This window comes from Penicillium subrubescens (assembly GCF_028828155.1).
Source record: "Penicillium subrubescens strain IBT 31985 chromosome Unknown utg000010l_segment0_segment0, whole genome shotgun sequence".
Lineage (NCBI taxonomy): Eukaryota > Fungi > Ascomycota > Eurotiomycetes > Eurotiales > Aspergillaceae > Penicillium > Penicillium subrubescens.
Window position 1 is genome coordinate 692,645 of NW_026643160.1, and position 24,634 is coordinate 717,278.

Genomic DNA, 24,634 nt, shown 5'->3' on the forward strand with positions numbered 1-24,634 from the left:
GGGAGACTTGGGCGGGGGATGGCGCAATTGGCGGGGGTCGATGTTGTGATTATCGCGACCGCGCTTGGGTACTTGGGGTTTGTAGATTGCCGCGAAATCAAAATCTTTGATTGTTAGAATTCTTCTTGTTTTAATAGGTATGTTTGTTATTACCAGACCTATCCGCGAGTCATATAAAGCTGGATGGTAACAGGTAATAGCAAGAGATGGGATGGATGTTGGATTGAAGATGAAATAAAAATGACCCGGCTGGTCGGCACCGACCCGACAACCCGATACTTCAATAATCTATCTACCTAAACACCTGCACGGTAGCATCCCAATTACGTGGGCAAGGTGATCCAGGAAGTACTCGGCCGACAATTATAGTTTTCTCAATCTTTGAATATCCATTGGACATCATCTCTGTATATAGATGGTAGGCGATCATCTTGGATCTCCCTAGATTGCTGCTTGTGGTTGGCTAAGTGATCCCTGAGAGCAGAGTGTCTGAAATAAAGGTACATTCCTTCTCGGACGAGAGAAAATTAGATCTGATAAGACGTGAAAGAGAAAATAGTTGCTTAATCTTGACTGTCACTGGAATGGCTTTTTCCCATTGGTTGTCTTTGTCAGTATTCCCCTAAGTGTGGCACGACTAGACCCCTGTTTGAGAATGAGAACAAGCAAACATTTCTGGCCCTGCTAGTTATCAGATTTTACGAGATTAACTGGAAGTAGAGTTGAATCTTCAAAATGTTTGTTTCTCTGACCTACAATTACAAAGTTACCACAAATTGTTTGTAGGCTAAGACTACTTTCGAGATCGATAACTTGGTGGGGATTTTACTGCAGCTTGATAGCACTGAGTAGGCCAGAAACTCCTCCTCCAATAATAAAGATGTGATACGATGTCGTACTGTTGTTGTCCTGGATGATTCCGTAGCTTTGATAGTATGCTCAAAGGAGATACAAAGGTGTTATAACTAAAAAAACCATGAATAGGAGAAACGTGCTGACAGAAGGAGCTTTGACACTAGCGCCTTTCAGGTCTCGCCTTGCGTCCGCATCTCCGCACCTGAGGTCAGCTTCTTGTATCTAAGGTCGGCATGCGGGTAGACCGCACCACTTTCAATCCAATTAAAAGTCGGCTAATCCCGTAGTAGTAAACAAAGAAGAGTGAAGATGATCTGTTCTCATGCTTTAGGTTTATTTCCGACCTCGGGTCAGCAGATCCTAACACTCGTCTTTTGCTAGGCCTGCCTATTACAGTAGGAGGATTCCCTTTTCTAGGCTGGCGCTAGCTATTTTAGACTCTCAGCCTTCATTAGTAATGTTAGACTGTCAGCTCAGCATAGCAGACTTTATTTATATATACCAGCTTGATACTGCTCTCAATTGAGATTGCTAAGATCATACCCTTCACCTGTGATATCGGGACAAGATGGGCGAATCAAAACCCTGGGTCGACGGCCCGTACACTCTAATTAGCCCTTCCAGGAGCGGCGCTTCGGTGCGACCACATCAACACCACCAACCTTCCTGGATGCCATATAACTAACAATGGTATAGGTCGGGAAGAAGCTATCATCGGCCCGAGCGATGGCAGCAGAAATGTCAATTGTGCATAACTGCCTAATCCGAGGGATCAATTCAGTGTACAACCAGTGTATCAACGTCACGACACGAGGAACCGACACCGACAAGCTTGACTTCGCCAACTATGCGTTCCAGTGGACGGAGATGGTCCATGAGCATCACTCAAGTGAGGATAGCACGATATTTCCGTCCATGGGCGAGATTGCCGGGGTACCGGGTTTGATGGACGTTAATTCCAACGAGCACGCCGTGTTTCACGATAAGATTGGTCAATACGCGGATTATTTGAAGGGGGTTATACAGGGCAAGGAGAAGCTTGATGGAGAGAAGGTTAAGAACCTTATCGATTCGTTTATGCCGGAGCTGCACACCCACCTTGGGAATGAGATTGATACACTTGTCGATTTGGAAAAATATGATAAGGTCGACTGGGATGCTTGGTTTAAGAAGGAGGTGGGTAAAATGATCAAGGATTTGATGGGCCAATATGAATACCGGGTAAGTTTCCTTTCCTTCGCTGTGAGCGTATAGAAGGAAAGATGATTCCTCTGATAGCTAATGGCATGGCGTGGAATTTAGATCAACATCTTCCCGTTGAGCATCATCTTGCACGATAAGTCATTCGACGATGGCGTGTGGAAGACCTTCCCCCGATTCCGTATGTGGTCGGATTGGTTCTGCGCTGGATGTATATGTACAAGAATCAGCATTGGTGGAGGTTCGCTGGCTGTGATTTCAAGGGGTACCCCAAGGAACTGCCATTTGCCTAGAGAGAAGGAAGCTGAGTTTGTTATTTGGAGGATATCTTAGTTAAGGTTCATGTTTGAGAACCGACCAATGGTCATCCAAAGTTTGGCCTCGCATGAATAGAAGTATACGCATAGAATGCGTATAAGAGTAATGCCTACTAGGAAGAGAACAAGATCTAATGAAAACAGAGAATACTAGTAGAATCACGCAAAAAAGCCATCGAAATCAAGTAGATTAACAATGTACTCCAAAATGTGTATAAACCATAAACATGATGAATAAAATGTGAATGTGAATGTAAAGCAAAAATCGAGATGACCACCAAGCCCCAAAGATAAGAGAAGAAAGAGAATAGCAAAGGAAAGTAGACTAGTCTAGCTATGGCTAGACCAAGATCCGCTCCCACGCTAATCCCATCCTCTCATCCCATCCCATCCATCCTAACCACCTTCGTCTATAACTGATAACATCAAGACTGAATCGAAGAACAGCGTAGTGCAAGATCGCATCATATGAGGCGTTTAATCAGGATGAAAGGCAGAAGGAAAATGAAAATGACATGAACAGAAACAGAAAACACATAACTCATAGATGATAAAACCAAAGCATGGACATAAGCGTAAATAGACATAACCATCAACATGGACATGGACATAAACATAAAAATCCAAGAGGGAAATGATGACATAAATTGCAACCTCAAATCAGAACAAATCAGCAGAACAAGAACCCATATAACCCCCCAATATGCCACCGGTAACCGTAAAAACCAAGGCATGAGAACAAGAAAATCGAAAGCGTGAGACCTGAGACCAAGATGACAGAAAAGAAGGACCGTCTCAGTCCACTGCCAAAAAAGACCAGCTTCTTTACAAATTTTTTCAATTCGGAGTCCGGCACCGAAAAATATACTCCAATCCAATGGCGAATCTTGCGACAAGTCCTGTCATCCTTGTCAAGTCAAGGAATTGATCCAAATCGAAATCGAGACCAAGGTCGAGATCGAGATTGAATATCGTGTCGTGTCATGCGAAAGAAGTAATCCAATCCAACCCACCCAGCGCCTCCAAATGTGAAAGGCAAAAAATAAAAAATAAAAAATAAACAAGAAAAGGAATGACCGTATATCTCAAATCAGGCATAATTCATAACATCCGTGAAACCCACATCCCCCATTAATCCGCACGCTGCACCCCGTCAAGGGCTGTGGCATGGGACAGGCAGTGGGGCCAGACACGATCATTTCACATCGATCTGGAAAGCCTTCCACTTGCCACCAGTCGTCCGGCAGCGGGGACAACCCCTGGCACTGGGGTAACTCGTCGGACCTGGGGGCGGAGCATTGTTCAGGGAACCATTACCGGGACTGCGGAATGAGGCAGGTGGACTGGAGATGAACAAGCTGACGCACTCGCGACACACGCCGCAGATGCACTCTGTACAAGCGTAGCACTCGTTCAGTGCCCAGGGTCGCTTGCAGTGGGCGCAGTAGATCTGGATGTCATTGTTGCGGAATGACGCGGGCGTGGGGTTTGAGAAGCGGTGGTGCTGGCGTTGTTGGGAGAGTGGTGGGATGAGGTTTAGCACGGGGCTGGAGTCGGAATTGATGGAGCGCGCGATGCCGGAGTGGAAATTCTTGCCCGAGGCGCTAGACATGGAGTCTAGAGATGACTCAATGGATGGGAATGGTTCCAGATCGCTGTCGCGACCACGGTGGCCTTCGAAAGGTGGGGGAGTGAGCGACTTGTGTAATGGGGAAGCTGTGTATGAATGAGGCGGAAATTGTCGGTGCGAGGACAAGGGCGGGAGTCCGGAAGCCGATTGGAAAGCTGGTGGTAAAGAAGACCGGTTCTTGAGTGCCGAGGGTGCAGATGTCACATTCGCAAGCAGTGGCGCGATTGTTGGAGATTGACCAGCCTGGAGATGAATGTCCATCATGTCAATCTTCATTGAATCGCTTGCTTGTGTATCACTGAAACTGACCTCAGAATACCGCTCATCATCAGCTTCCGTCGCGGATGTCGCCGCTTCAATCAGATCCTCCCAGCGCTTGCCCTGTGCCCATGCCGCGGTCTGCGGTTCTGCAGACAGGGCCTTGCGTTCGCCGAGACTCGGGCGCCGACCGAATTCTTTTGATCTCGGGCGGTCGTGCTTAGGTTTGCGGGCCGACTGCGTGATGGACGATTTGCGCGGGCGGGAAAACTTGTCTCGTCGCTGAATCGGGGGAAGAGTCGAGGAGCGACCGGGGGGAGAATGATTGAGAATTGACGGAAGGAGTTCCCGCGGGCGGGGCGACGAGAAAGGTGGCAGGGATTCTTGCTTGAAGTGGTCGCGCAGCGATGGGAGTTCAATGGAAGAGCGCATACGGCCTTGATGGATATCGCTATCAGAGTGGGCGTCCTGTGGGGTAAAGAGAGCGCGGGGGAAAGTGTTAGTCAAGGTATCTCATTATCTGGAGAACCGCGGGGATGCCCAGGAAAAAATAAAGAAGCAAAAAAAGTACATACCATATCAGTATCCCAGTCGGAAGCTAAGCGATGGTGATGCAATTGAGCGAGCGCAACGGCTGCGGTCGCAGCGGCGGGGTGGGGTTCATCGAGAGCTCGAGGGGTGGCCGGGGAGCTGGGATCAGCAACGTAAATGTCTCTATCCGCGATATCTGCAAGTAACCGTCAACAATCCCTGTCACCGGGGAGGAAGACAGAAAAAATTGGAAACTAAAGGCGCAAGACTTACCATGGCCATGAGGACGTCGAGGACGAGCTGGTTCTGGCGGGGACAAGTGCGCACGTTGATCGGGCGGGGTGGTCACCATGAGCAGGAAGCTCTCCTCGGTAGCCGGCAGCTTCGGGATGTAGTGGTTCGGATGTGCACGTCGGATATGCTCCTGCATGGAGCGATAGCGCTTTTCCTGGAAAGGCACATGGGGGTTAGCTACATGGAAGCTTTCGATCTGAACGATTTCAATCGAATTAATCGTAGGGGGGATTTCCCATGCCACCGCACTCATCTCGGTGGTGATAAGGTGGGGCTCGAAGGGCAAAGATGCTCTCTCTCTCTCACTCCCTCTCCCTCTCCCTGGGGGAGGGGGATGAAGGCGAGCAAAACGAAGATAAATGGAAAGGCAAACTTACTCCTGTACATCGCTTGCGACAACTGGAACCATCGTTATTCTTCAAGGGACAAATGACTTCATTGTTGGCGTCGGTGACCGAGAACGAGCTCGTCAGCGAGCTTCGAGGAGGCATGGTGCATATGTGCTCTGTCCCTCTCTGACCGTCTCTCTGTCGCACTGCTTGTGGTTTGTTCTCTTGGTCTTAGTTCTGTGGCGGGAGGTTCGGCAGGAGGACCCCGAAGAGATGTATATGTACGTCGAGGTGAAAGGAAATGAACACAATCGAGATTCACCAAAGAACTGGAGAGATGCAGAAAAAGACCCTTGAATCTCTGGTGGGGAGGAGAGAGAAAGGAAGAAAGGATGAACGAAAGCGCGGCTCATCGAGTGGCACAGGACTGAAAAGACGGACTGGGTACTGAGGTACTTGACAGTGGTACGCTGGGTACATAAGATGGTAAACTGGTCAGCGTATCGGAGAGTACCTAAGGGAAACTTACCAATTGGTTACAATGAGCACTACGGAGTACTGGAGGAAGTGAAAGAGCACGCCTTTTCTCCAGTACTGCCTTAGGAGGGGAAAGACCAGAGCTTCGTACTGTAAACTCCGTAATTACCATACCAGACACCGTAAATAACCCGCAGTTCTTCCTGGTTTTTTATTTGCTTGTTTCTTCGTCTCTCCCACCCCCCAGGCACAGCTGAAAAATTTGATCCGATTCCCATTATCAAGGATCTCATAGGATCTGGGATCTACTGGGCCCTCCCCCTTCAGCTCGAGTCCCGCCCTAGCTAGGACGGGCAGTGTCCGCATGCATGATGTACATGGTGTGCCGAGAGGTACAAAAGGTACTGTACTCTCTCCTTGTCAAGTTCTTAATCTCCACACCTAATCGGAGGAGCTGGGGATGGTGCGTACGGTCATTTTACGCTTCGGAAAGCCCGGTGGAACGCCGGACGAAGGAAAGCAGGAGGATCAGCTTTTTTATTTTCCAGGTTGGAATCTGCTTTGCTTCAGCTTGCTATTATATTCATTTCTTGATTCTCATAGAGGGATTGTGTTAAAAGGTGGTCATAAATCTTCCTTGTTCTCCTCCTCGATAAGCGTTGGGTCACGATAGGCGCTATCAGCGGCCCCTCCGAAGCTCTCCCCAGCTCGAAGCTCTCGACATTCTGGAAGCTCTTGAGCGAAGGAGGGGAGCTCCGGGTGGCGAATGCCTTAGCGCCACGTTACTTTGCCGTATTACCCGTACCCGGCTCACCGGAGATACTGTACTTACTGTACAGTTGGTAAAGTATACATGGTCTTTTTCTACTATCTGGTACAATTGCCATGAAATAGGTAACTCTATGCATAGGAAAAAAGAAATAGTATAATGAGATGAAAATAAAGATTCAAGATTGAGATCTACTTTCTAAACACAATGGCTATCTCACAATGAGTTTATGTCTGTGGTGGCAGACACAAAGAAAACGGAGATTACCCTCTCCAGTTCCATCTCGGGCTCGGTGCCGTGCGATACCGAGGCTGGCTCGTGAAGTACCGGTTTCTGTCCGTAGCTGTAGCTGCCTTTGATCTATGTACACTGAGGAGGAAAGAAACATAAGACATTGTAGCATCCATAGCTGTCTATTTACTCCGCAAACCAAAACCTCCCAATTAATGCTTCTTCCCCAGCTGAAGCTCCCTTCTACAATACAACACCCCCTCCCAACTTCCCTCCGACCTCGCCCGCCCAGCTCCAACTTTAAATTCCCGCACCTGTATGGTCACATAAAACACCACTTGTAATAATAATACAGACCCAATCCAAGTCCGGCTCACGCTGAGTTTAACCGACTCCACCTAGCACGGGGCACATGCCGATGAAGAGCATACCAAAGCAGCATGATAGGTGCGAAAGATTGGAAGGTGGAGGCCAATTCTCCCTTTCACCTGCATCTTGATTGGGTGACGGGTGTCTTCGGTAAGGACGCCATCCCGGATGGGGATGGTCGTGCAGGAGGAGGGGACGGAGAGAGGAGAAGAGGAGAGGAGATGGGAACTGCTGAGCTTGCGAGGGGAAAGGAAATTTAAATTTAAATTTTGAGAATTGGAATATTACTAGGAAGGGAAGAAAACTCTGAATATGTACTTTGTCGGGACCATGTACGGAGTATATATCGCCAGCTACAGTAGTAGTATCCTGTGTTTCGCAAGCTATTTTGGATGAGCGGATTTACTATTGTATTCTGGCAATTGCATCTCAAACCTCTAGCATCACCTTATCCCCAACCCCATTCTCCATCCTCCGTCTTATCTATCCTCCAGGCTTTTTCTCCTCCTCCTTCTTCCTTGGTGGTGGGGTGTGTGGTCCCGAAACGGCGGAGCGGAGATCTGTCACGGTGGAGAATTTGCACCCGTTCTCGGTACGACATTACAGGTACTCCGTACAGTAAGGAAGATTATAAGGAAGGTTACTGGTGGTGTGCGTAACTGCGTATCCCTATCTGGGAAGGAAGCTTTATCGCCTAGGTAGCTCTAGTGGTTACTACTGTAGCTACACGAGTACACCCGGCTCTTTATGGCTAGCTCGAGTTGACTAGGAACCGAACTAACTGCTTTTGTGTCTATTTTGGGGAGGTGCGCACCCGACGGTGATCAATCTGGTACATAAGAGTACGAAGAAAGGACGCTAGCGCATATGACTTGACTTTCTTGAATTGAGGTTTAAGCTCCAATGTTCTGAATGGTACTTATAGACACAGGGATTCATCATTCTTCTTTAAACTGCTTACTAGCTATAGCTTCAATTTTCAAGTTCACTAGTCGGTCGCCTGAGCTTGCTGACCATCTTAGACCCAGTTATATGAAACAGGCCATACAAAGCCTCCAATGTATCAGGAAAATACTGGAAAATCTTTGAAAAGCGCCAAACCATTCTTAATACAAGGCAGCTGATTACGCTGATTATTCAATGACTTTCAAAGGTGAAACATGCCATCGCTTCATATGTTTACGAGGCAAAAATCTCAAACCCCGAGTTCGCCATCACACAGCTCAGCTCAGTCTGTAGGGTATCGTATATGCATGACAATTCCTCCTTGCCTTCCCTGAAGAATCAACATACCAACCGTGTCGCAGAAACGCACGGTCCAGCAGCACACTCCAGGCAACCCAATTCTCGCCACTGTCGAGGGGTTCACTGCCGTAATGACAGCTTACGATCAGTACCAGGACCATCCCAAACAATAACCTGACAAGCTCTTTCGAAGCAGGAATGAAACAATCATCCGAAAGGTCGACCCTCCAACCCCATCCCATTCACGCAGAAACCTCCTCAAGCGGCGGCGTCATCAATCCATCTGCCACCTGTACACCCTCAAACTTGGTGGTACCTTGATCTTCCCCCGCAAAGAAAAGCACCACGGCTTCCGCCGCAGCTTTAGAGTCATCATCATCTTCTTCCTGTCCCGGAACCTGCGAAACATTAATCTGATCCACATACTCGGCAACCTGCGCCGCAGACCAGCCCGAGCGCCGTCCAAATTCGGCAGCTAATTCGCTATTCACGAATGTATCAAATTCAAAATGACCCTGATACGTCAGGATTCGACCGTGGATGTACAGTCCTTGAATCGGACAGGCCGCGCTACTGCCGATGTTCATCCATGGCGCGGGTAGGGCGACGGATGTCTGTCCTGCGGATGTAGCTGCGGCGACAGCTTGCGGAGTAGGCAGTACTTGATCGCCGTGGATGAGCTGGATGCGGAACGGTCCTTTGGAAGTTGTCCGTACGAGTGGTGGGAATTGTGCTGTGAATGAGGGGTCTAAGATGATAGAGTGAATACCCATTTCGAAACCCGTCTGTGCGGGCTGGACACTGAAAGTGTTGGTAATAGGTGTGTTACTCGTAGGTGTGGAGAGAAGTGCTTGCGCGATAATTTGATGACCGAAGCAGGACCCGAATATCTTCACAAGTGGGTAATTCGCATAAACCGTTTGGATGAAGGACTGAAGCTCTGCGATCCAGGGGAACGGGTCATATGCCGACGAAGCTGACCCCGTAATCAGGATAGCGTCGATGACTCCGAATGGCCCGTTGACGGGCTCGGTCGAGGTACGTGGGCTTGCGCGAAGAAACTCGAGAGGTGGCAGTGAACCGCCGACGGCGTCAAAGGCCGTGACATGTATGGCTAGCGGGCCGTTTTGGAGGGTGGTGTTGGCATTTTGATTTATACGGTTTGCGGCTGCTTGGAGTAGGACGCGAAATTGGGAGCTGTAGAGGCCTCGTTTGTTGTAGACGGAGAGACAGGGGACGTCGGTGTCTAGGACCGCGATATGGATGCGGCGGGGGTCCATGGGCTGAAATGCGGAGAAATGGAGTGTAGATATGTCGGCGATTTAAGGTGGAGAGTATAAATGCGATATGCCAGAACAAACAGTTGGTAAGAGGCTCAGCGAGAAGATAGTATGAAATATGATTTGATTCGAAAACTGTTCAAAGAATGACTAGATCTCAAGAATTTGTTGAAAGAATCACCAGGCAGACGTGCCGAATGTCACTGATAGGGCGTCGGACCGCATCCGAATGCCTGATAAGGAGGTGCTGGTGGTTCTCGTGAGTAATCTGGTGGGGAAGTGCCACCCCGAAAGAGGAAGCTCAATCCTCGTTTGCATTGGTCAGAGTTTGGGACGCTACGGTAAGGTCCGATTCTTTTAGTCAAAGTCGCCATGTTAGACCGAGGATATGGGGATTGACAACTACATAGTGTAGGCTATTTTGTTAGTAGAGAGTGAGTGGTTGTTCTAGCGGAATATATGAATATGAAAGTTGGTGTTATACCTAGCTTACATAGAGCGCGCTTCATGTAAGTAGTGCAACGTGACTAGTGTATTCTTATCTAGCGTAATTTTAGATCTTAGTTTAGGAAAAATTTCAGAGTTTATAACACAATCACACTTTATGAATATTAGTAGTAAACTCTATCTTAGAACGATTACAACGGGGCCAGTCTCCCTTCCGTCTCTCTTATGCAGCCACCTCCAATAGCTGCCAGGGACTCACTCTTAATCGCATTATGCTAGACTCAACGCTGCCAGTGTTTGTCCAGGGCCAGCTTGACACCTGCTTTTTCATCGTCCATCGCCCTCTAGATCACCGGAGGCCTCGAACTGGGCTTCGAGTTCTAGTCCTTTACCCTTACTTCTAGGCCTTGGGCACGACTTGCAGCCAGCACACCATTGATTTAAGAGAGAATTACCCGGTCAAATGGAGTGATATTCAGAAGTAAACTTTCCAAAATTGATACTTAATCAAATAGTTTGGGAACTGTGCAAAAGGAACGTTCACGGCTAGGCAGGATAGAAGAAATGGATAATCCTCCCCTAATATGAAAAATATATGATTTACAAATAGAAAGCCGAAGTCAATGCATCATCTCCATCCTTCTTGCTTTACCACAGACCAAGTCCGCTCTACTCAAGGACTAGAATTAGCTGTCAAATAGGGAAAGGATGGGAAGCTACAACGTTAGTCTAGAAACGGTTATCGAGCAGCGCTCTATAAGTCTTGCTAATATGAGATCAAAATTCCATTCTTCGTGCCACCTTTCTGCTATCATTCTAAACCAAAGTGATTCCGGTATAACAACCATCATTCCTCACCAACTCCACCTTCATCCCATCGTCAAGCCCAACAGAATACAAACTGCCCCCCAAATCAGTCAGATACACAATATTATTCTTCCGATCCAACTTCAGCCCCACCGGCTCATGAAAATGTCTCGCCAAAATAACCTTATGCATATCAACCTGCTCCCCACCAACATAAGACCGATACAAAGCACACCCCATCGGATGCTCCCCCCGATCCGTCCAATACAAAGTCTGCGTATCACTATCAATCTCGACATCAATCGGTTCCGGCAAACAATCAAACAAACGCTCGATATCGGATCGATTCTCCGCCGTCTCACCGGGTGGAATTTCAAGTCCCGCACGGAATATCTGGCCCCGTCCACCCTTGCTAGGACCCTTTTGCGTCCAGTACATCATACCATGTTCGTCGTCGATGGCGATACCAACGCACCACAGCCGCATTTGCTCGCCGAGTTTCATGTCTGCGGTGATGCGGCGCTGGACGATGATTTCATGGTTTGTCCCGTCGTAGCTTACCCGGTGTACACTGATACCCTCGCGGTCGCAGAAGTAGACTTTCTTCCGCATGTCACTGACAGCTATTTGCTTGGGTGTGTGCACTTTTCCCTTCGGAATTAGACACCGAACTTGACTTCCGTCCATATTCGCCGTCCACACCGAGCCATCGCAGGCAGCAGTGCTACGGCCCATGTTCGTCCAGAAAATGCGCTGACATTCAAGCGAAACGTCAATACCGTCTGGCAAGCTCTGGCCCACGACGATAAGCGTGAGTTTCTGCGTTGCCAGGTTCAGACGCAGGATCTTTCCGTTGGCGTGGACTTGCGAGACGTCGCGCGCGTTTCCGCCCAGTCCCACGTCTAACATATAAATGTCCTTTGCTGCGGTGTGTGGGTTCGCGGGCTGTGCTTCTGCGGTGGCGGATTTGACGGTTGGTGGGTATAAGCCGCCCTTTTCGCTCTGTTTGCCCAGACGGCCGTGTTTGATGTAGTGCTCGCGTAACCAGTCGACGGTCTTTTTGGGATCCAGACCGCGCTCTTGTACGTAGTTGTCTTCGATGTAGGCGACTGTGTCGAGGCCGACTTGGTCCATGAGTTGGCAGGGGAGGGGTCCGTTTTTGAACATGTGTTCCCAGAGGAGATCGATTTCGCTGGGGTCGCTGACGCCGTCGGAGAGGATGTTCATGATTTCGCGTTTGACTGCTGCCCAGAGGCGGTTGAAGATGAATCTATGAAGAACAAGAGTCAGTTGAGGACACACATGGGAAGATAGAAGGAAGGTACACACCCTGTCGACTCGCACCGTGCAGTAACTGGCAACAGTCCACACTCGCCCATGACATCCTCCAGATAAGCAAAAATCTTAGGATCCGTCTCACCACAAGTCATCATCTCCACGGTCCGAATCATCGGCGGCATAGTAAAATGCATATTAAGGAACCGTCTCTTTCGCTCAGTAGAAACTTTCGTAGCCAACAGACTCGACTTGAAAGACGAGCTATTCGAGCCAATAATACAATCTGCTGGACATCTCTCATCCAACTCCCGGAAAGTCTCAATCTTGAGATCCACTTTCTCAGGAATAGCCTCAATAACCAACCACGCATTGCTCACCGCAGGGTTCACCTCAATAAAGGTCTTGTAGTTGCCAAAGGACGCCTGGGTGTACGACTCGAAATCAACAGTCGAAAAGGCGTGATCGGTCAATCCTCCATTGGCATGGTGGTTATCCTCATCGCGCGCTTCGCGGGCCTCTTGGGAAGATCCCTTGTCTTTACTGATGCGGGGCATCAACGAGTACTCCTGCTTGTGGGCGTCAATGTACTCCACGACACCCTGCAGTGCCTCTGTCGATGGATCCTGGACATGCACGTTGTAGCCAGCTGCGACGAAGGCGCAGGCAAGACGCCGGCCCAGGACGCCACCGCCGATGATGGCGACGGGACGGTCGGTACGAGGTTTAACTGCCATGATGGCTGGGTTTGGATAGAGTCAAATGAAATGGATGATGATTTGATAATGGTGTTCAAGGATAGGATATGCGGTCCGGTATGTCGATATGACGTACAGGGGAAAGTGGGAGGCAAGATGTAACGAAACCGTCCGGAAGGGAAAACGCCATTTATATGTGTTTTCTCAGAAGGTTCAAACATCGAATATATTGCATAGGCACTTATCCGCGCCGTTCATCATATTCCAAATTCTACCTTCATTAGACGAGTCATAAACTGCGTCACCGGAAAGCCGGCAGCATCAAGAATGAACAAATAGTGTTTGGACAAAATCCAGTTTCGGAACACTCGGGCTGGAGAATTGTGTTCCCAAAATTGCGTTGGTAGTGAATGGATCTAAGACCCGGTTGGATATAGATCCACCAAGACGTTGCAGAATGGGCCCGTGCTTGGCTCGTTTGATAGACGGAGCGGAGTCGGTTGGGAGTCGGTACGGAGACAATTCGGACGTCATCGGGTTGCCGAAGTATTTCTTGTGCCCGGTTAGGTTGGAAGATGAATAGATCGTTGATTTCTTGTCTATTACGTGATCGAGTTCAATGCTCCGAGTTGACTCAAGGTGTGGACAGGGGTAGACTGGATAGGGGGTAGGCCTTCACACATCTGCAGAGTGCATGTCACTACGTGCTGCATGTAACGAGTTTAATCTAGAGATTGGAGACCAATCCTACCGTTTTCAATTTTTTTTTTTGGGTAGTCTTCAATGGTGTGAGCCAAATGTGTATACACGATTTTCAATTCCATCTACAGTCTATCTATTGATATACAGCTGCCAACAAGCTGGATCTACCTAGAACAAAAACACCTGATCCGTAGCCTTGGACAAAAACCCCAGGATCCTTCCACCCGAGTCCACCAAGCGCCTTCTTCGTGGCATTGACCATAGGTGGAGGCCCACACAACAGCGTCTTGTTGGTCTCATCCGCAGGTGCCATGTATTTATTGATCAGATCCGGACTAACAAATCCTCTATGTCCCTTCCATCCCTCTCCAGCCTGTGAAAGCACATGCTGCACTTGAAACTTGCTCAGGAACCGCATGACGAATTCATCCAGCTCCTTCCGTAGCAAAATATCCTCCTCCGTATTATTTGCATAGAGCAGACTCATCTCCGTCGAATCGGTTTCAATCGTCACAGATCGCACGGATCAGCTGATAAATGGGTGTGATCCCCGTTCCACCGGCGATCATAAGGATATGTTTGGCATAGGTAGGACTATACTGCATAGCACCCTTAGCCACGGATTTCAAACACGTCCCCGATTTGCATTGACTTGAGGTGTTTCGTCACTTGGCCCTGCGGGTATACCTTGACCAACAGCTCGATACGCCCCAAGCCGGTATTGTTTGAGACGGGGGTATACGAACGTGAAACACTTGACCGTTGATAGTCGCGCGCAGCGCAATGTGTTGACCAGTGGCGAGACCCAGGACATCGTCTGCATTGGGGAGCCCAAACAGGGAGCGGTATCCTTCCGCATGAGGGGGAAATTCTTCCTTTTGCGAGGGTCGAGAGGAGGAGTGCGCTTTGATTTGCTCGTATTGCTGCTACCTAGTTTCTTTCGGATGATGATCTTGTGGGTGGGTGCGGTGCGGTGTGGTGAGTAGTGGGTGAACTCTTGCTGGACGTCCAGCTTGGTTGATAGCCACATTGTCAGAACCATTGTGAGGGACAATTGGGCCACACTGGCAATACCAAATCCAGACTAGAACTGCCCCAAGGAAGTAGAGCGGTTGGAGAGCAGAGCGGACACATGGCTAGACAGCTGGTTGAGCGACTCAAGGGTAGGTCTCCATCCTTGTCGGTAGCCATGGAATGCTACAGCGCCCAAAGCGCCAGTAAACCCGACTTTGGCGAGAGTGAAAACAATAGAGTGGATTGGACTCTTTGAGGTGTTTTTCACATTGATTGCTGCTGTCTGGGCAACTTGTTCGAATGTCGGGCGGTGGACCTCGATAGCCTCCGCGTGTTCCTAATCAAACCCATTAGTGGTGCGTGAGAATGACCGGGAGAAAGTTGAAAGTTTGCTTCGTCCCTCAGTTGGAAGATCTCCGATATGATATTTCTCGAGCTCCTTCCGGGCCTCATCGGAGTGTCCTGTCTCCTCAAATGCTTCGGTAGCATCGGTGCCAGCAACTTCAAACAAAATGGCACTACCACCAGGATGATCTTCAAGGTACCTGGTGATATCATAGACCTTGTTATGGAGGACGATCCACACATCGTCGGTCTTGTTGTGCTCCTGTACTTCTTCAAGGGTGTACATTGCGAGTATATCTTGGATGTCGGCTCGATGGAACACAGGCTGTGCAACATGGTGCACAAGTATATATAACATTGAGCTTGATCATTCTCTCCTCGCTTTCCCTCATCGGACAAGTTCGTGTCAAGGAAAACTCCATTCTCGTCCCGAAAGCAAGGTCAAAGTATTCTTTGATGCAAATAATCTCATCTTAACTGGCGTGTCACTGCCCCACAGGCTTCTCGTGCGTAGTTCGCCCGAGTTTCGGAGTCAATGGAGATCCTCTTTGGGAGATGGATTGGCGTCAACTCCACTCCTCTAGATAATCGGCACTCACAACAGTCTGGTGAATTCTAAATACGGCAAAGCTACTGATATATAAGGACATTTACTGTGATGGCCCTTGTAGATCAGCAACGCTGGAACAATTGAGTCCATCACAATGCCCATTCACATCGGGATATCACCAAATCTCAACCCTTCGTTCTACTTGATCGGGGATGATATTTCAACTGCTCAGTGAGTCACAATTGATGCAAAATTGAAGCTTGAAGATGTGAAACGAGCTGTTGGTGGTTTCTTCCATGTGGCTTAGCCATTAGGTAGGTACCTATCAAACAACCACCAAGTCATCTCCACTAACACCACCAGGTCTGAGCTTCCACGTAGGCGATAGCAATGAAGAAATCTCTACAGTTGAGGAGATTCTCTCCAAATCTTCATCCACCACCCCAATTGGCCTTCGCGTCGACGGCCAGGCAGTCCAAAGTCCCCAGGGCCCCGACGGACTTCCCCTCGTCCGCAGCTTCTACGAAATCTTCCCCGACCACCTGGGCAACCACTATCGTCTCTTCCAAAAATACGGCCATGTCATCAAGACCACCAACATGGGGAAAATAACATACCTCACCGATAGCCCCGAGGTAGCAGCCGTGTCTCTTGCCGAATCAGCTTACATGACGAAAAGATCAACGAGAATCAGCTTCTTTGGGGTGTGAAAGACAACACTGCTATCTTCATTGGCGACACAGAGACAGAAAACGTGCGTCTATCTCACAAGTTCCTACCACCAGCCATCGGACCCAAGGCTGTGAGGCACTATACACCGCTGGTGCAGGAGTGTGTCCGCAAGTCATTCGATGTATTCAATGAACTTGACAGCCGTGATCAGTCTTGGAATGTTTACTAGTACATGGTGAAACTTGCTTCGCAGGATATCGGCAAGTTCTCGGTTGGTACTGATTTTGAGCACTTCACGCACGTCGATGCCCCTTTACATCCTACCATGACGAACATTGCGAATCTACTTTCCCTCAATAAGAAGATCACTGCGCGTGGCGAGTGGTATCGACACCTCCCTTTTGGAGATCCTGCGCGGCTGAAGAATGTTCAAAAGACCATATACTCTCTTCTTCAAGAGCAGATTGACCGAGTGAAGGACTCCAGTATTGCCGGTATGCCAATGAACGAGGCAGCCATCAACGCCTCTTGCGTGGTGGACTACCTACTCAACACAGTCGATGAGGCTGGCGAGAAATTCCCCGAGGGTCTGATACTCGCCAACATGCTGATCATCACGGGTGCGGGCTTCACGGCCACATCCACGCTGATGTCCTGGCTAATCTACTGCCTGATCAACTACGAGGGCACGCAAGACCGACTGTACGAGGAGCTATGCGAGGCCGGTATAGCCAACACGAACGAAGCAGTGACATGGACGCCTGAGCTACCGCATAGCCTCTCATACCTTGATTGCGTCGTTAAAGAGACCCAGCGTTTACACAATGCCTCTTTCCAGCCTGGTCGTACGACACAAGCCGATGTCGTCTTACCTGGAGGGTACAGTCTTCCTGCAGACAGTGTGATTGTCCCCGCACTGTACGCAATCCACACGAACCCGGAAGTATAGCGCGATCCATTCCGCTTCGATCCTGACCGGTGGAACGAGTGATGAAGTCAAGAGCAAGCACCGGTACGCGTACATTCCCTTTGCGACTGGACCACGCGGCTGTATTGGGTTCAGCTTTGCTTTGTTGGAGGTTAAGATCTTGTTGTCCGAGCTGGTGTCTCGGTATGAGTTCTTCAGGGAGGGATTAGATGCGATCGAGTATGATCCTGAGTTTCAGTTGATTCGGCCGTTGAACTTGTATGTCAGGGCTAAGAACAGGACTGGAGTTGCATAGAAAGGGCTAGAAAGTACTTTAGCATTAGAACATGGCGTTTTTTATACAATCCAGTCTCTGATCAGAAAGCCAATAACTATCTCCAGGAATCTGCACAAAGTTTCAAATCAAATTACCTGGAGGTTTAGTAAGTTCTGAGTCTGATACAAGTTGGTAGGACGGACCTCGTGAATGCAGGTCCTAGTAGGAACTTTAGTAGAGGCATCGCTCTCTTAGACCCAATTAGAGCAATAGCCTGTGTGGTCTTTGTATATATTTAGCCCGTGCTGCAAGTCTGGAAAACTCAAAGGAGCGTTTTCGCAACGAGAATGGATCAAAATCTAGTGATCATATATTTACGGTAGAACCCATACTGTTTATCTGGTATATATCAATAAAAGGAAGCTCTGCTCAAAAGCATCGATTCAGCTCTCCATGGAAAAGTGTATACTTGCTTATGAAAGCTGGTCGCTTTCCCCCTGTTCTAGGGAAATATATTTCTCAATCCGCGATAGTATATTCCTACTTAGATGGCCGAGTTACATAAAGCCAGACCTCAAAACGGATCAAACATCCATTCTCGCTAAATCTTTGACCCTGCCCAATCACCCAAATACTTAGATAGGATCTCTTCTCGTCCTCAAAGCCGAGAAGTTCCCTCCTGCGCTCATCACCCCAGACTCTCACAGCCCACCCGAAAACGAATCAGACACGCCACACCGCCAAATAGGCTAAATCCCCGGCCACCCCAACCCTCCCCAGACTCACACCTCTACAATAAACCTCCGTACACAAGACATTTTGTCTTCCCCGGCAATCCCGGACTCACTTAACCACCCCACCCGCCCGACGCACGGAATAATACCCCAGCTACATTTACCCCGTGGCGTCGACACATCCATCGGCCCAGTGCAGCCCGAGTGTGTACACTGCAACTTAGCCGGTGGCGGGGAGCGCGCGTTGCCTGCTTGCCCTACCGTGAGTCCGTGACCACCGTCTTATGTACCCTATTAGCCTAACCCGGGTCTAGTTAGTAAAAGTGAGGTAGTCACATATTTAGAATAAGCTCCGGGCGGACTGGAGAAACACGGGGCTAGACTATCTTCGCACCGGGGGTAAGGTTGCAGGCTGAGGAGATTTACCGGGTGATATTCGGGGATATAGCCAAGCTCGGACCATAAGCAGGAGCATAGAGTTAGAGACGGGTTTAGTTTCACTACTCTACTTTATCCCGTAAATAAGTGTACGGAGTGCAGTGTCTACTCAATATAGTTTGTGAATAACACTTGACCCTCCATTCATAATGGAGTAGTTCGTCACTTCATTAGCGATTACTAGAAGGGGCCGGTCTAAATTGGGCTTTGGCTTTGACCTTGACTCTGGCTTTCCAAGACCCAACCAACATATTGCATATCTTCCGTGATGAAAGTAGCCGTCAAAATCAAGTAACCCTCCGCCTCCAACATAGCCTTCAAGCCCTAACCAAACCTACGTACCACTGGACAACTGCACTCCGTACTTAATGCTGTCATTGTAATCCCGGGTTAGTGCCACCGCCGCACACACCCCCACGCCCAAATAGATTCATAATGAAATCATACGTTTTCACCCCCCGTGGGACTTTCGGAATCGGGATCCCACCGGAGCAGACTTGCCTTGACCTTTTTGTTCAGGTTTTACCCGAGGCCGATGTGGGGATTTTGGGGGCTGGTTGGTTGTTTTGGGCGTGGGAGTACGGAGTACAGTATGAGTGATGGGTGGGTAGGTGGGTTTTGTCGGGGAATGAAAATTATCGGTCGGGCCGATGGGTAATATGTGAGGGATGGAAGAAGGTTAGGATGTAATCTTGGAATAATAGAGAGTATGCTGATGGGATGTATTTTCAGTTTAAAGAAGATGTTTCTCTGAGCTTTTGCTATGTAGCTTTATTTTCTTTGTTCCTGGCTTGGCTACTTCCAATACTCAGGCTGCATTATGTATGTCCGGAGGATTTATAGGGTTCAGGAACGGTCGGAAACGGCTCCGTGTTGCGACGGGAACTTTCAACTGTGGGTTAATAAGATCCCGATCGCTTATTTTCCGGTTTTCCAGGGCGGACAACAGACGTTATACATAACTACTGGGCGAAACTCTTGTCAACAAGTATTGTACAGGACAATAGTACATCAGAAGACGCATGGAGAACCCTGTCCGTCAGAAGGCTTATTATCACGGACAAGTGTAAACCCGCTTGAGAAGTATTATCCCATATAACAAACTAGCCTACAGCATCATTTAACCCATCATAACTATTCTCCGTTTCTCCGTGGATCCATCTCATTGTAATGTCTACCGTAGTCTGAATCTCCGCCGGCGATTGTCGTAGAATATTAAAAAGTACATAAACGGTCATCGAGGCTATGGCAGACCGATTCGGTAATCCGGAGCGCGGGACGGGAAACCCGTTAAATCGGGTAAAAAGGGGATCGGGAAATGGGGGGAATACAGCAGTTGTGGTTTGTCAGTTTGTGAGGACTTTTGGTTTGGAGGTGGAGTTTAGAATCTTGGATTGGTCCAGTGGTAAAATGATGGAGTTGTGCAAGTGTTGGACCTTCTATGACGGGGGATATGTGGATAGGAATAGGATTGAATTGGGTAAAAGTCCTTGAGGGGTGGAATAGTAACATTGTCTGGTCAATTGCATTCATGGTTCCGTTCCATTGCAATGTGTAACTTCGTGGGGTGCTAAATGTTAACTGCTAAGGCTAAGGTGCTAGATTACTCCGTCGAGTCAGGACTCAGCAGGAAGATTTGTGGATCACGGAATTTCTTTTAATAATAACCGTCAGCTGAGGGCACAGTAGAAAGCCCGGGTTCGGGCTGTCTCCGGCGAAAATGTCGGACGATTGGACGATAAGAATAACGAACCAACGACAGGACCGTACTCCGTAGACTGTAGTCTGTCTGTGACTCCTGTAGATATTCATTGGCCAGGTAGTATTATACCGGGGCGGGTTTCCAGTGGTCTGGTTGGACTAGGTTTCTTGGGAATCTTGGAGATGGCCCTCGACAAGGTTAAACAACTTGGGACTAGTTCCCCCCAAGGGCCAAAAAAGCCAAGAAAGCCACATGGGAAAAAAGGAAAAAAAATTAACAAAAGGGACGCCCCCTCCAGGAAAAAAAAAGCAAAGAGGCGAGCCGAGCACCGCTCGATCCTTCGGAACCGGCAAGAAAGAACGGGGTCGACACGAGGGTTGACGATTGACGGGTAACTACTGTGTGGGGGAGTGGACAGAATAGAGTCGCATTAAGCGCTATTGTTGACATTTGTGAAGATATTTAGAGAGTATAGTAGAGTGCTACATTGTATATCTATTACCCCATACTAATCCTTCTCTATACTACGTCTATGTTATTGTGGTAGTATAGTAGTAGTACCGTAGTACTGATGTGGTATGGAAGACAACCTTACCCGAACGGTTACGGTCGCTGAACAACAGTCAAGCGAGTGAAGACTTGTCCGGACGATATTCCGCTCCCCGCGAGTCCGCCACAGTTGGTTAAATTTCCTCTTTTAGCTTTGGACTCTTCCGAAGAAGCGCCATTCAATTCCGACAGGGACAAGAATAGTCACCATGAAGTTTGGAGAGTGATAAAACTCCGTAATATAGTACTACAGCTTCTTTATCTACGGTTTCTACGGCCAGTACTACTATGCACGGATTTACTACGGAGTATGCAAGACTAAATCTCGGAGACAAGCCGGGGGCTCCGCCGGGCATATTTCTGACAGGCGTAAAAGTAATTCCCGTGGACCACATGATGGACACATGATCACTGATCAAGGGGAAAGACAGGGTTGTTAGGGTATACTTCGGAAAGATAAAAAGCCACATTGTCACATAGCCCCAGGCACATACTACAGTACAGGTACATATTCATATTTCTACTTCCTTCATGAGTAAAACAATAAACCATAGATCGATTGGTTAACAGGAAATCCCTCGGGGAAATTGCTTTTCTCTTTTTTATTATTTTTCTTCTTTTTCACACAGACCCCCCTCCTTCATCATCATCACCATTTTCGTCCTGATTTCAGTCTTGGTGTAACCGCCACCCTTTTTCCCACCCTTCCCACTCTCAACCCGAGGTTTTCTCTGGTCGGCTCGCAATGGCCCGACCAACTTACCTAATGTGAATTCATCAAATGCGGGGTTACCCGGGGTCGGTTCGCTGGCGGCCCTCGGAGGCTGGGGGCCAATCAAACGGTGAAGGCGTTGAGTCGGACGGGGCCGAAACGCGACGGGTCTGCCGTGGGGGGAGAAATCTCGGTCTATGACTTTTCCGCGAGTATGGACAGTGGACGGATGTAAGGGGGAAGAAATTAGGATAGAGAAAGACGGTACGCATTCATCAGGTTGTGGATTTTGAATTGGATGGATAGGATGGAATACTGTAAATCTTGGTGACGAGGGTTCTGAGTATGTGGTTCGGTTAGGTAGGACTAGCTGATGATGAATAAAAGCACAAGCGCCCTTCCCCGTCCCATGTCAATTTTCTACTAGGTTCATCCGTCCCGAGTCGCCCGTCGGCCTCGGTGTGACTCGTTTGTTCTAAGCATCAGCTGTGCTATGCAGCTTCCCCCGGTCGAGACTAAGTGATACACCAACTCTCCGCTATGTACGGGGTGAATACTCTGTGTTTGATCCATCTGGGGGAAATTCCGTACCAATTCCGCTTGGATTTCACAAGCTACAGAACTGCCGAGCCATGGACTGCGGAGAAGAATTGTCTAGGGTGAATTACATAGTCAGGTAGACATCCGATGGGAAGCGATGTGGCAAAAGCAAATCCGACAATTGGAAAGCTGGGCATATTGGCAATCTGGCAATCGCCGGGCAGAGCAGGAACCTAGCTAGCCAAGAGAGTATTGCTACGGCAATAGGCGAGACGGATAAACGTACAAAGGGAAGACGAGCAGAGAACCGGTAAGTCGATGACTATAACACGGTACGGAGACCGCCGCACATAGGAAGGCTAAGGCTAAGGCTATTATTAACATCCTTCATGAACTAACTAATTGGCATCTGCAAATTGCATACAGTACACAGCTTGATTGGCATGACATCCTCCTCAATCTCATGGTTATCACAGAGCCGGGGCCGATCCTGGCACGTCACGGTGCAGCAATTCACAAGCGAGCGAGTAGTAAAAGCCACCAGAAACCGGCCCCCAGTTTCCATCGGCATGGCATCACTAGGACTGTCCACTGTCCATTGTCCAATGTGCTGTACGGAGTAACCCGACCAACTACTTATGTACAGCTCACTCTACCCACCAATAAGCCAGTGCTCTGATGTAACTTCCGCACTGGGAGCAAAGCGAGGATCAATGATCAACAACAACCACCTGGCAGGCTTGCACCTGGCACCTGCAGCGCTCGGCGGATCTCGTCCTCTTCCCCCGCGGGGAGCCCCGGGGTCAAGAACAAGGATCATCGATTGGGTCGCCTAGGCTGGTTGGGCCCGATTGTCCCGATAGTGGATTGGTGCCGGTAAGTGGTACCTAGTCACGAGAGAGGTATACCAGGGGGGAAATCCTATACCTTACAGGAAACTCGTGACGACAAGAGGCGTCAGATGTGTGGTGTAAGTGATTCTTTGGTTGTGTTACTGTATCGGGCCCCCAGGAAAGATCAAAGTCCGTCCGTCCAGTGCCACGAGAAGACAAGGTACGGGGAGTACCCGAGGAATCACAGACCTTCGTTAACTTCTGTGATCTGTCCCGTGTCGTGGCAGTTATTCCTATTGCTTTTGAAGACCTACGGAATGAATCGACACTCCGTTTTTTGCTTAATTTCGTTTCCCCTCTTTTTGGGATCTTGGATCTGCCCAACTGATTCCGGGGAAAAAGCAATCCCTACGAATGGTTTGACTAGACCAGACTCGGCTTCGGTGGAGGTTTCTTCTTTGGAGATACTTTTTAGTTTAACTACCTATTCCTTCTCTATGGTGATTACGAAGTACTGGGATAATGTGTACTTTTCCGTTGTACTTTACTGATGTACTCTATACTCTATATTCTCGGCTCTCGCACAGCAGTCCGAAGAAAGCTCGGTCGTGCCGCTTTCCTATTCAGGAGTTCCCGACGGCAAATGCACGTCCTTTGTGTGAGGGGGGATCCATCATCCGGGTCTGGATCTGTCTCTGTCCCTCAGCCTCTGGGGCTGCCGATCGGGCGGAGGACAGTTTGGACAGGGCGTGATCGGACAATGGATGACTGGGGGCCGGGGCGAGATAGTAGAAACGAGGTGAAGAATTCGGACAGGGCGTTCATCCATGACCCTGGAAGCTCATCATATCAGGGGGCCTTATACATATCGCTCGTAGGTCAGATTACAGAATGATCTTCATATACAGTAATCCGTACTATTCTCGAGGTCTTGATGTATAGGTCAACTCCGAGGGAAATGGAACTAGCCGACGAAGAGTTAGAGTTAAAATTACGTATATTCCCTGGACCCCTTGTCCGAATAAGACAACCTTTTCGGAAAGTCTTTCTACTCGGCACGAGGAGGAAGAGGACCTAAGATCGGGGGTTCGGATCAGATCAGCCGTTGAATTGGGGGGTGGTCGGTCTCTCTGATGGTACAGTATCATGATGCATCACATGAGTTTTGTGGTAATGTGGCCAGTTAGGAGAAGCTGAATGTTTGGATCTTGGCTAGTAGGTGAGTACAAACGAGTAGTGTTGGGAATTGGACCGAGATTATTAGCCATCGGTATGCTACTTACTACTGGAGTGTGTCCTGTATTGCTATTCCGAGGTGCGACGGTCGCGGTGGTGGCGGATGTTCCACACGGGTGGTTGCTGGGCCGTGCTTTTTTTCGGTCGGTAAATGGGCGACCGGGGGGAAAAGACAGTCGGAGATGATTATAAGAAGATAAAGTGGTAAGAATAATTCTAAGATTGATGGTATATAGGAACAGTATACTACATGCTAAATTATAGTCAAGTATAGATTAAACTTGCATATATAAGGACTCTGTAGACTCTCGGAGAGCACAGCTCTTCAACTGCTTTTCCCGGTTGATGTCCCTCGGCAAGTCAGCCAGGCCGGTCCTAGGTTCAAGTCTCTGCCACGTCTACCCCGGAATA

The 24,634-nt window shown here is 48.8% G+C and overlaps 8 protein-coding genes across 8 annotated transcripts; 2 read left to right on the forward strand and 6 right to left on the reverse strand.

Annotated features, from left to right (window-relative positions):
* Nucleotides 1-1,423: 1,423 nt before the first annotated feature.
* On the forward strand, nt 1,424-2,311 carry N7473_011449 (hemerythrin domain-containing protein; the record flags this gene model as incomplete). Its single annotated transcript, XM_057157388.1, has 4 exons — nt 1,424-1,492; nt 1,552-2,076; nt 2,158-2,236; nt 2,286-2,311. The coding sequence occupies 4 exons, from the start codon at nt 1,424-1,426 to the stop codon at nt 2,309-2,311; spliced, it is 699 nt and encodes a 232-aa protein (XP_057003238.1).
* Nucleotides 2,312-3,567: 1,256 nt separating this feature from the next.
* On the reverse strand, nt 3,568-5,776 carry rfeD (uncharacterized protein; the record flags this gene model as incomplete). The annotated part of the gene is made up of 4 exons (XM_057157389.1): nt 5,463-5,776; nt 5,065-5,239; nt 4,836-4,987; nt 3,568-4,728 (listed from the first exon to the last, which is right to left on the reverse strand). The coding sequence occupies exons 1-4, from the start codon at nt 5,574-5,576 to the stop codon at nt 3,568-3,570; spliced, it is 1,602 nt and encodes a 533-aa protein (XP_057003239.1). The 5' UTR covers nt 5,577-5,776.
* A 2,971-nt stretch (nt 5,777-8,747) lies between these two features.
* N7473_011451 (type 1 glutamine amidotransferase) lies at nt 8,748-9,785 on the reverse strand (the record flags this gene model as incomplete). Its single annotated transcript, XM_057157390.1, has 1 exon — nt 8,748-9,785. The coding sequence occupies one exon, from the start codon at nt 9,783-9,785 to the stop codon at nt 8,748-8,750; it is 1,038 nt and encodes a 345-aa protein (XP_057003240.1).
* A 1,263-nt stretch (nt 9,786-11,048) lies between these two features.
* N7473_011452 (3-hydroxyacyl-CoA dehydrogenase-like protein LAM1) lies at nt 11,049-13,051 on the reverse strand (the record flags this gene model as incomplete). The annotated part of the gene is made up of 2 exons (XM_057157391.1): nt 11,049-12,309; nt 12,369-13,051. The coding sequence occupies 2 exons, from the start codon at nt 13,049-13,051 to the stop codon at nt 11,049-11,051; spliced, it is 1,944 nt and encodes a 647-aa protein (XP_057003241.1).
* A 636-nt stretch (nt 13,052-13,687) lies between these two features.
* N7473_011453 (cytochrome b5 reductase family protein) lies at nt 13,688-14,201 on the reverse strand (the record flags this gene model as incomplete). The annotated part of the gene is made up of 2 exons (XM_057157392.1): nt 13,688-13,719; nt 13,898-14,201. The coding sequence occupies 2 exons, from the start codon at nt 14,199-14,201 to the stop codon at nt 13,688-13,690; spliced, it is 336 nt and encodes a 111-aa protein (XP_057003242.1).
* A 138-nt stretch (nt 14,202-14,339) lies between these two features.
* N7473_011454 (Cytochrome b5) lies at nt 14,340-14,756 on the reverse strand (the record flags this gene model as incomplete). Its single annotated transcript, XM_057157393.1, has 1 exon — nt 14,340-14,756. One exon carries the CDS (start codon nt 14,754-14,756, stop codon nt 14,340-14,342), a length of 417 nt encoding a protein of 138 aa, XP_057003243.1.
* Nucleotides 14,757-15,065: 309 nt separating this feature from the next.
* On the reverse strand, nt 15,066-15,359 carry N7473_011455 (uncharacterized protein; the record flags this gene model as incomplete). Its single annotated transcript, XM_057157394.1, has 1 exon — nt 15,066-15,359. The coding sequence occupies one exon, from the start codon at nt 15,357-15,359 to the stop codon at nt 15,066-15,068; it is 294 nt and encodes a 97-aa protein (XP_057003244.1).
* Nucleotides 15,360-15,777: 418 nt separating this feature from the next.
* On the forward strand, nt 15,778-17,518 carry N7473_011456 (cytochrome P450; the record flags this gene model as incomplete). The annotated part of the gene is made up of 5 exons (XM_057157395.1): nt 15,778-15,854; nt 15,994-16,258; nt 16,303-16,476; nt 16,525-17,213; nt 17,284-17,518. The coding sequence occupies 5 exons, from the start codon at nt 15,778-15,780 to the stop codon at nt 17,516-17,518; spliced, it is 1,440 nt and encodes a 479-aa protein (XP_057003245.1).
* Between the last annotated feature and the right edge of the window lie 7,116 nt (nt 17,519-24,634).